This window comes from Bos grunniens, chromosome 10 (genome assembly GCF_055505025.1).
Source record: "Bos grunniens cultivar Pamir isolate PY7600 chromosome 10, Bosgru_T2T1.0, whole genome shotgun sequence".
Classification (NCBI taxonomy): Eukaryota; Metazoa; Chordata; class Mammalia; order Artiodactyla; family Bovidae; genus Bos; species Bos grunniens.
Genome location: NC_141174.1, coordinates 90,166,618 through 90,177,706, shown reverse-complemented (window position 1 = coordinate 90,177,706; position 11,089 = coordinate 90,166,618). Strand labels below are relative to the sequence as shown.

The following is an 11,089-nucleotide window of genomic DNA, read 5'->3' as shown; positions in this document are numbered from 1 at the left end:
TTTTCCAGAGTAGCTGCACCATTTTACATTCCCACTAGCAATACATGAATCATCCAGTTTCTCTGCACTCTCATCAGCATTTTGTGTAGTTACTATTTTTTTTATTTTAGACAACCTGATAGGTAGATATTTCATTGTGGTTTTAATTTCCACTCCTTTAATGGCTACTTTATGTCAAGTATCTTTTCATATGCTCATTTGCCATCTGTATACCTTCATTGAAATGTCTGGTTGTGTCTTTTGCCCAATTCCTAATTGGATTTTTTACTGGTGAAATTTGAGAATTCTTTATATATTCTAGATACTATTCCTTTATATGTGGCTTGCAAATATTTTTTTCCCCAGTTTGTAGCTTGCCCTTTCATCCTAACATGTTTGTTTTGTTTTTTCAGAGCAAACATTCTTAATTTTGATGAAGTCCAACTTACCCATTTTTCCTCTTAGGCTTTTGGAGTCAAGTCTAAGAACTCTTAGCCCTAGATCCTGAAATCTTCTCTCTTGTGCTTTTTCTGAAAGTTCTCTAGGTTTACATTTAAGTCTGTGATCCATTTGGGGTTGATTTTTGTGTCAGATATCAAAACTTAGTTTGAGGCCCCTCACCTCACCCCTTTGGGTATCCAATTGCTCCAGTGTCACATGATTAGAACTTCACAGTTGTAAAGTGATGGATGATCCCTTGGGTAAGACTCCAGCTCTGTACCATGAGAAGAGCCAATATGAACCTGACTTCACTTCCCAAGGGACCTCTAATATTTCTCAGAAACTTTGTAATGTAACATTCTACATATTTACTTGTATCTTATGTATTCAGTAATATGTAATACTGTACATGATATTTGAAGTCTTCACTTTTCATCTTAAAATTTATTAGGTAAAGTATGGATATACCTTTATATTTTCTAGATGGATGTTGTTCAGTCGCTAAGTCGTGTCTGACTGTACAATCCCACAGAGTGTAGCAGGCCAGGCTCCTCTTTCCTCCACTACCAGAGTTTGCTCAAATTCATGCCCTTGAGTCTGTGATGCTAACTAACTCATCCTTCGCCACCAATGGTAACTCAGTTGTCAATACCATTTATTGAATCTTCTTTTTCTAATTTGAAATATCACCTTTTTCAACACTAAGTAAGTAAGAGTTAGTCGCTCAGTCATGCCCGACTCTTTGGGACCCCATGGACTGCAGCCCACCAGGCTCCTCTGTTCATGAGTTTTTCCAGGCAAGGATACTAGAGTGGGTTGCCATTTCCTTCTCCAGGGGATCTTCCCAACTAGGAATCGAACCCGGGTCTCCTGTACTGTAGGCAGATTCTTTACCAAATGAGCTACAAGGGAAGCCCTTTTCAACACTAAATTCCCATATATGTTTAGGACTTATTTCTGTACTTTTACCTTCTTTTCCACTGGTCTGTCCATTCATGCACTGGTAGACTTAGATATTTAAAGGTTTATAGTATTTTTAAAATAGAAGGTGCAATCCCTCCTCATTCTTCTTTCATTTGTTGGTTAGGTCCAGAGGCTTCAGAATCAGTCTGCCTGGGGTTAATCCTGGCTGTTACTTAGTAGTTGTGTGACCTTGGTAAAGCTATCTAACTACTCTGGGCTCAAGTTTCTTCATCTAGAAGGGCTGATAAGAGTCGTACTTCACAGGGTTGTTGCATTAAATGCACAGAGTGACACAGAGTAAGCACTATGTGCATTATCATTTTACTTGTTTACCATTCTTGCTTATTTTTCCATATGAACTTTAGAATCCATTTGCCTAATTGCATTTAAAATTTTATTGGCATTTTATTGGAATATTAAATTTATAAATTAGCATAGGGATGACAGACACCCTTTTCATGTTGAGTTTTCCCATTGAAGAACAGGGGATCCCACTTTTCATTGGTGGTGGCTTAGTCACCAAGTCATGTCCAACTCTTGTGACCCCATGGACTATAGCCCACCAGGCTCCTCTCCATGGGATTTTCCAGGCAAGAGTACTGGAGTGGGTTACCATTTCCTTCTCCACTTTTCATTAGATTTGCAAAAATACCTACCCATCCACTCTTCCACTTACATTGCTATCATCTGAATCCAATACATCATCAACTAGTAATAGCCCTGAGTGACCCTGATTTAACCACTGATCCTTTTGGGATCAAGGGTTTGGGACCCCTGGGCCATGGACCAGTACTGGTCTATGGCCTGTTAGGAACTGGCCACACAGCATGTGAGTGGCAGGCTAGCCAGCAAAGCTTCATCTGTATTTAGAGCCACTCCCCATTGTTCACATTACCGCCTGAGTGCTGCCTCCTGTCAGATCAGCAGTGGCATAATAAATAAATTTAATGCACTTGAATCATCCCCAAACCATCCCCCTTTCCCTGGTCTGTGAAAATATTGAGGAAACTGGTCCTTGGTGCAAAAAAAGGTTGGAGACCACTGCTCTATAGTCTGGTCTCTTATACCACAGCCAGAGTGGTCTTTTAAAACTCAGAATCAAAACCTGGAATGGAACTGGAAACAGGAGGATCACCTTGTAGTTTACTGTGGAGGAGATGTGGGTTCAAGGGAGTTGTGTTTTATATGTTGATAAGAATTGACCCAGGCCAGGAGCAGTGGTGGTGGTCTGGCTGTGGGCTGGGAGCTGGCATCTGGCTCCTGGTAAGCGGGACACCGCGCAGTGCCCACCACTCTCCCTGGAATCATGGAGATCAGCACAGAGATCAGCCGTACGATCCCAAGTGCAGTTAAGGGGAAATTGCAAGAATTAGGAGCTCACATTGATTGATTTTCCCCTTATATTTGTACTTCTCTTGAACTGAGAATATTTTTTTATACTTGAAACAAATGTCTGATAGTACTTCTGAAATGAAACTTCATGCCTATATAGAAATATTATGAATATTTAAGATGAAGAACTTCCTGATTACATTATGGTGATAGTGACGAACAAGAAAAGTCAGGACCAAATGACAGAGGACCTGTCCCTGTTTAAGGGAACAACACAATTTGACTCACTGTATGGCTTCATGGGGTATTATATAAACTTAGTTCTGTAACAACCGACCCCTCTAGTCTGAAGTCTTCTGATACCAACCTCTTTGATGGTAACATACCTTCAAACAAGAGCAGTTTCAGTTGAGGAGATGAGAGAAGGCACGAAGCTGCAGTGCCACCTCTTGCAGTTTCTAGCACTAGACCTGAAAAAAGAGAATCTAGAGTTTCTACAAGTTCACAGGAGCAGAAAGCCACTAATGTCGGACAGATTTATAATAACGGAGCTGCAACCTGACCAATGTCAACAGCGAAACCTTTGAGGGAGCTAGCACCCTCTGAAGACGTGATTGATATTAAGCCAGAACCAGATGATCTCATTGATGAAGACCTCAATTTTGTGCAGGAGAAACCCTTATCTCAGAAAAAAACTACAGTGACACTTACATATGGTTCTTCTTGCCCTTCTATTGAAATTTATCGACCACCTGCAAGTCGAAAGCAGACAGTGGTGCTCATTTAAACAGGCTGCAATTTCAACAGCAGAAAAACAGTATTCATGCTGCCAAGCTACTTGATATTCAGAGTAGCCAGGTGTATGAAACAGGACGTTTGTGTGAACCAGAAGTGCTTAACAGCTTAGAAGAGACTTATGGTCCTTTCCTCAGGAACAACTCAGAAAAGATGAGTATTGAGGAAGAAAACTTTCAGAAGAGAAAGTTGCCTGGGTAAGTTCAGTTGTTAAAGTAAAAAATTTCAGTCATGATGGAGAAGAGGAGGAGGAAGATGAGGATTGTGGGTCCCCTACTGGAAGCATCTCCAGCAGTGTGTCAGTGCCAGCAAAACCTGAACGGAGACCCTCACTTCCACCTTCTAAACAAGCTAACAAGAATCTAATTTTGAAGGCTCTATCCGAAGCTCAAGAATCTGTAACAAAAACAACTAACTATTCTACAGTCTCGCAGAAACGGACACTTTCAGTTGCTCCCAGAACTTGAACTCAAGAAGAATTGCTAGCAGAAATGGTCCAGGGACAAGGCAGCGTCCCCAGAATAAGCTCTCCCATTGAAGAGGAAGCAAAAGGAGATAATATATACAAAAGTCAAGGAACTCAACAGAGGCAGTTGTAACCCCTATTGCAAATTAAGCCCATGATGGCAGAAACTCTGCACATCAGTCGATTACTATGACATGGAATCCATGGTACAAGCAGATGCAAGACCATTTATTCTGAAGAAGTCAAAGCTATCTGAGGAACTAGTATTGGCACCAAACCTGGAGTTGGGGATGAAGACTGCAGATACTCTTTGGGTATGGACACCTTATGCAAACATGAGATCTTGTACAACCAGATAAATCTTCAAGTCCCGAGTTTATAGTGACACTGGATGGTGTTCCCAGCAACCCTAACCCTAACCCACCCCCCCACCCCAGGATACGTGTCAGATCAAGAGGATGACATGTGCTTTTAAGGAATGAGACCCACACACCACCCTGCAGCTTCGTATGAGGGACTCGCAGGTCTCCTCCACCCATAGCAGTTATACTTGCTGAGCAGGCTTGAGGACCCAGATGGTAGCTTTTCAAATGTTGAGATGAGTGAACTGAGCCTGGCAGAGAAACCAGAAAAGCTGTTGGAGCACCGCAAGTACTGGCCTGCCTGCAAAAATGGGGACGAGCATGCTTACCATCACTGGGTCACCTTGCAAAGCCTTTCCTGACTGTAAATTTGCTGAGAAGTGTCTGTTCATCCAAATTGTAAGTATGATACAAAATGTACTAAACCAGACAGTCCCTTCACTCACATGAGCCAAGTAACCCCAGGACTGCCTCCAAAACCAGTTAGAACACCAGCACCACCTTCCAGTAGTCAGCTCCACTGTTACTTCCCAGCTTGTAAGAAAATGGAATGTCCCTTTTATCATCCGAAACACTGTAGATTGAACACTCAGTGTACCAGACCTGACTGTAGGTTTTATCATCCGACCATTACTGTACCACCATGACATGCCTTGAAATGGATTCGACCTCAGACCAGTGAATGACACCCAGTCCTACCTGACAGAAGACTGTGGAGTTTGAAAGTTTCCATCTACTGATGAAAGACATTGTACAGAATTTGTCAAATCTTTGAAACTTGGAATATATTGCTTTCATAATATGAAGTTTATTGCCTATCTGAAGTGTCTAATTTTTCAAGTTTGTAAGTTTATTAAGTGATTTTAACATTGGGTCTTTTTTTGTTGTTTTGACTATGGAAAGACAATTTAAGGAAAAGCTGGATTCTATTAAAACATTTGAGGCGTGTTTATAAAAAAAATCGATCCAATTGACATATATACCCTACTGTATATAAAATTGATAATAAGAACCTACCGCATAGGACAGGGAACTCTATTCAATGAGCTATAATAGCCTATATAAGAAAAGGATCTAAAACAGAGTGGATATATGTATAGTATGTCCCCTACATATGAACGAGTTCCATTCTGAGAATGCATTCATAAGTCCAACAAGCTAGTGTAAGTACCCAACTAACAAAATCAGCTATATAGTACTGTACTGAATAGGTTTATGTTACTTTTCACACAAATACATTAAAAACAAACACAAAAAATAAAGAAAACATTTTTAATCTTACAGTGCAGTACTTTGAAAATACAACAGCTGGCACACAGGGGCTGGCATCAGTGGACAAGCAAAAAGAGTTACTGACTGGTAGAGGGAGAGGAGGTGGGAGATAGTAGAGCTGAAGGATTGTCAGCAACTGGAGTCAGAGGGTGAGCTGCAATCGCACTCATGCCTGACTCTGATGGCACAGGTCCTGGTTCCTTGATGGATTCAATTCTATCCACCCTCTGGAAAAACAATCCAGTGATGTCTGGGTAGTAGCTCTTTCTCTCTCGCCATAGATGACACGGTAGCATGGATTAATTTCTGAACGGCTGCTGCGAACTTTGTGTACCGTTCTACGTTCAGGTTCCATGCCTCAAAAACAGTACCTCCTCAAATAAAGAAAACCTCCTTGCCATTTCCCGTATCATCAATCTCTTGGGTTCTTCAGTTACTTCTTTTCTCTGGACCCCAATTACTGATGGGTCTTCATTAGCAAGCGTGTGTTTCACAGCAAGTTCAATGAAGATGCCCCCTTGCAGATCTAGATCCAATTTCTTGCTGAGGGACCACTAAGTTGCTGAAGACATATTTGGACTCCTCATCCACCTTCTCAAACCCATGGAAATCATGAACACACAGCCAGCAAAGGTACTTTCAAACCATTCATGGTGATAGCTGTAACCTCACAACAAGCAGTCAGTTTTTTATGTCTTGTAGAAGTGACAGTCCTTCCAAAACTGTCTCAAAGTTGTTCCTGATTCACTGCCTGATGACAAATGTGACATAAATATTTCTTCAAAGTTGCTGTAACCCCCTGGCCCATAGACTGGATGAGCAATGTAGTGTTCGGTAGCAGATGCACAACTTTGACATTGGGGTGAAAGTCACCCACAAATGGGAGGTGGCCTGGAGCACTGGTGAGTAGCAAAAGAATGAGTGAGATGTCCTTCTCCAAGCAACATTTCTCTACGTCTGGGATAAAATGGTGTTAAAGCCACCTGGAAAATGGCCTGTGTCATCCAGGCTTTGACATTACTCTTCCACGTAACAGGAAGAGGACCCTTGGCTACGGTTTTAACGGCTCTTGGGTTCTCTGAATAACAAACTAAGGCAGACTTCAGTTTTATATGCCCGGAAGCACTGTCACCGGAGTTAGCCTATCCTTTCCTACTTTATTGCCAGGCAGCAACTTTCCCTCTTTACTGATGTAACTTTGGTCTGCCACCCTCTTCCAGTACAGTCCTGTCTCATCCACATTAAAAATCTGCTTGGGTAAGTGTGCACCTTCAGCCATAACTTCCCAAAATGTTTCAGGAAATTTCCAGGCAGCTACCATACCTGTAGTTGCTGCCTCACCACTTGCTTTTACATTGTGAAGGTCGGCTCCAGTCTTGATTCTGGAAACACAATCCAATTCTCTGTTTCTTCTTCAAGTCCTCATAAGGGCTTTTAGCTTTCTCTTGAATCAGCATTAAGCTGAGCAGGACTTGACGCTGATGCTGATCCTGTTTCTCCATCTCCTCCATCACTTTCCCACATTTCTTTGATATTATCAGCACAGACTTCATGTTTCATGATCTCATCCTTGTTCTTTAGAATTGTGCCAGTGGTTGAACAGTTTATATCATAAGAATGAGCGACATCTACCATCTTTTCGCCTCCCTCTGCTCTCCCGATGATTTTCACTTCTTTCCATCATTATCGTTTGGCGCTTCACAGAAGTACCAGCTACTTTTTACCGCTTTTATGGCTGCTTCTGCACATCCTGGGCTTGAAATAAAGATACTATACTACTGTACTATACACAGTGCTGTACAGTACACAAAAGCACCACTTGTACAAGATACACACACATGACAAGGTACGCCAGACACATGAACTAACTTTTGTAACTGGACATGTGAACGCATGTTTACATTTTTGAAAGTTTGCAACTTGAAGGTTCATATGTTGAGGACTTACTGTATAACTGATTCACCTTGCTGTACACCTGAAACTACACTGTAAATCAACTATACTCCAATTAAAAAAAAAAAAGAATTTATCAGACGGAAGGAAAGCAATGAGGTAGGAGATATAGGGCAAGCGCTGGAGAAATGTTTGCAAGTAGATCTCTAGTTATGTCTCCTCCAATTTACCACAGAACCTTCCCAACAATCTGAAACATGTATCTAGTGATGTTCAATTCTCATGCTTAAAATCCTTTTAATAACTCTCCATTACTTTCTGCATAAAATTACAACTTGACCTGGCATATTCTGTATTTTTAAAAAACGTTTGGAGCAGGTAATGGGCTCCCTTCATAATAACGTGGAGAAACTGAGTTTTGATAAAAGGGATTCTTCAGCTGTAACTGGAGACAAAGGTTGGGTGTTAAAGCAGATAGATTTATAGATTTGATGGTGGGAAGATGAGTTCCATCTTGTGATGGTTCCTCAATGAAAGGCCAAGAAAGATGGAGAGGGGAGAGAATAAATCAAACAGTCATCTCAGAGGAGTAACATGTAGTCATACATGTTGGCTATTTCTCAACTCCTAAAGCTCCCTGGTTGTTTCACATTTCTGAGACTTTAATTTTCATGATTCCTTTCTGGCAAATTACTACTTGTTTTTCCAGATTTTCCAGAAAGGAATATCAAAATTAAAATCTCTGAAATGTGAAACTAGGGAGCTTTAGGAGTTGAGAAATAGGCAATAAGTGTGTCTGAGATTACTGTATAGTATATTCCCAGCTGGCACCTACCTCACTTCCATTATCATAATACACTGACACCTGCATTTGCTTTCCCTAATAGACTAAGCTTCTTTGGAAACTTGGCATGTACTACTAGTGTGGGGCCCATGCAGGATCACGTTTAATGGTAAACATTAATCAATGTTTAACATAAACAGACTTTTTGTTGGTAGAATCCACAACTAGGAGAATTAAAGGAATACCAAAGTATGAAGGGTTAACCAGTCTCTAGAATAAACCAGCTCATGATACCTGTGTCCTTCTTAAAATGGCACTGCATTATGGACACACCACAACAAGGGCTTTCATTTAATCCTTTTGTTTTATTCAAATGCCAAAACAAGTTTCAAGATACAAATCGTAGTTGTGTTTAATTTAAAAACATCAATATGCTTTGTTAACAACTTTCAAAACCAAATGTAAGTTGTTATGACTAAAACGTCTCCCAGTCCATTTCTGGAGGACTAACTTCAATACATTTAATAGCTACTCCAATTTTCACTCTACAAAAAGGAAAATGATGAGCCTGTAAGAAAAAGATAATAAACAGTTATGATATGAAACCCTTCCTGAGAAGAACGTTAACCATTACTAGGGAGACCAAGGATACCAGTTTCTGTTTCATACTATTGCAACCAGGCTTAAACACTTTGCAGAAGTGCATTTCTGGTCCTACCCCAGCCATAAATAGGTATCTCTTATTACATCACAGAAAACCCAACTCCATCAACAAGATTTAGAATTTGCTAATAGTTTAAGGTTCTTTCCCTAAGAAAAGGGGTAGGATGTAGTTAAAAGGAAAACTCAAGCATTTATAAACCAAAAATTGAAAACAAAGGTTTAAAGGTACTCTGATTTAAACAATTTCCAATAAGGCTGAAGTGAAGGAAGAATATAGAAACTTGTATCAATATAAAGGGAAAGAAAAAAATTTTAAAGGTATCCAAGTATTTTAATATTATGGCATCAAATGAAATAATTTTCATTAAGCCCCCCAAACCTCCCCCACTGTTTCTACATAATGAAAATTAATAACTTATATTTTAGTATGAACACATTCACTTTTGCTGATAGTAAAGCATAGATTTTCTTTAATGTTCCATGGAGCCAAAGAATTAGACAAATATTCAGCACCAGAAAACAAAAAACTAGTATTTTAGGTAAGTGTACAATATTAGGATATTTTATTTAGTTCAGCATATGGCTGTTATGACTGATGCTGCATGCGACTTTTAGAATTAGATGTAGTCTTTCTCTAAAGATTTAAGGCAGACTTTTAATTTCATCTGCTCACTCATGGTACTAAAATGGATCAAAGACGGCAAATAAATCAGACAAGTTAGCAGGAGAATGGTCTTTTCTTAATAGTACCAACGGGAAGTCAGTGTCATGCATCAGTGGATAAGACTAAGAACACAGCTAAACAAATCATCAAAGTATGGCTCTTCAGGGTACTTTTTCCATGAAATCTTTAACTACTTGGAAACTTCCGTTCCAATTTTTAAGATGGATAAAATTCTAACATTTTTCAGGAAACAAACATGAGTAGACAAAGTCAAGCTAAAGAATGGAATCCCAACTTCAATTTTAAAGAATTTATTTTCCCATTTGTAGAGTAACATTATTGTAAAATCCACAGTTATTGCAACACCTGCATTGCTTAAAAGAACTCCTAAGATTTTTTTTTTAAGTATATTTTTTAAAAACCGAAACAAAATAATGTACATATTCTCTCGGAACATTGTGTCATTAAAGTCCATGTAATGTCAGTCTGTATAAATCAATGTGATGTTACATAATATACATGATCTGATTTTTATCCTAAAAGCTTCTGACCATGTATATGATATCCAAGATAGATCCAATGCTTTTAATGTCAGACTGCAGAGACAGTTATGATCCTAAACAAAAGAAGGACACCTTTATATACACAACGGAAGTCTGACAGTTTAGCTGTTTGCAGCATCTGCTTGACGAGGCCATCCTTCTTCTTCAACTCCAGAGTCATACTCCTCTTCCGAGGATTCTTTGGTTGGAGCCCTATAATGAAAAGTCATCAGTGTTTTTATGTTTTTAGTAAGAATTAGGGGTAAATACAACTTCTCAAAAAATAAATAATAAATTAATCCACCTAGCTAGAAAAGCTGCACAAAGAAAGAAAATATTAAGAGCACTTCTAATATTGCTCTAAAGATTGCTTAATGGTAAAATATGAGAAACATTTCGAGCACACAACCAAAAACTATAAGAAATTTCCCAAACAATTTTTTTTAACTGAAACAAATCAACAACCAAGCTTCAACAGTGAAGGCCTTTTCTCCAGCAAAAGTAGAATCTATTATTTTAACTACAATACTTGACATTTAGTATGTCAATGGAAAGAAGTTGAAAGCTTCTGATCAAACCAATATGAATCAAATTAGCCAAAATTATGATTAGACCACAATTCTTTTGTATACTAATAGTAAACAAAATGAGAGATTATACCTCTTTGAATAAGTAAAGGTTGTTCAAAACCAATCAACTGCCTCATAAGTTACCTTAGAAGCATAAAATGTAACATACCTGTGACAGAAGCCTATTTTTTGTGTAGGTAACATTCATGTCAAGCACTGCTTAATAAATATTTATTGAATAGACTGGGGTCAGTAAATGACAGCCTGCCGGCCAAATAAAGTCTGTCATTTGTTTTTGTAAATATTTATTTGAACACAGACATGGATCATTCATTTATGGACTGAACTATCATGCTGTAAGGGT

General features: G+C 39.1%; 1 protein-coding gene and 1 pseudogene across 8 annotated transcripts in view; one reads left to right on the top strand and one right to left on the bottom strand.

Annotated features, from left to right (window-relative positions):
- Positions 1 to 2,689: 2,689 nt before the first annotated feature.
- On the top strand, positions 2,690 to 5,041 carry LOC147365344 (zinc finger CCCH domain-containing protein 14-like; annotated as a pseudogene).
- Positions 5,042 to 8,632: 3,591 nt separating this feature from the next.
- CLPX (caseinolytic mitochondrial matrix peptidase chaperone subunit X) overlaps positions 8,633 to 11,089 on the bottom strand; it is a 36,882-nt gene continuing 34,425 nt past the window's right edge. For 5 of the 8 annotated variants that reach the window (XR_015135449.1, XR_015135451.1, XM_086323015.1 and 2 more), the window contains one exon: positions 8,633 to 10,369. Coding sequence is in view for 5 of the 8 variants with exons in the window: in XM_086323015.1 (XP_086179141.1) it covers positions 10,279 to 10,369 (91 nt within the window). In the remaining 3 variants the exon portion in view is untranslated. The remainder of the gene's footprint in view (positions 10,370 to 11,089) is intronic. The other 3 variants (XR_015135450.1, XM_086323016.1, XM_086323018.1) reach the window with 1 other exon arrangement.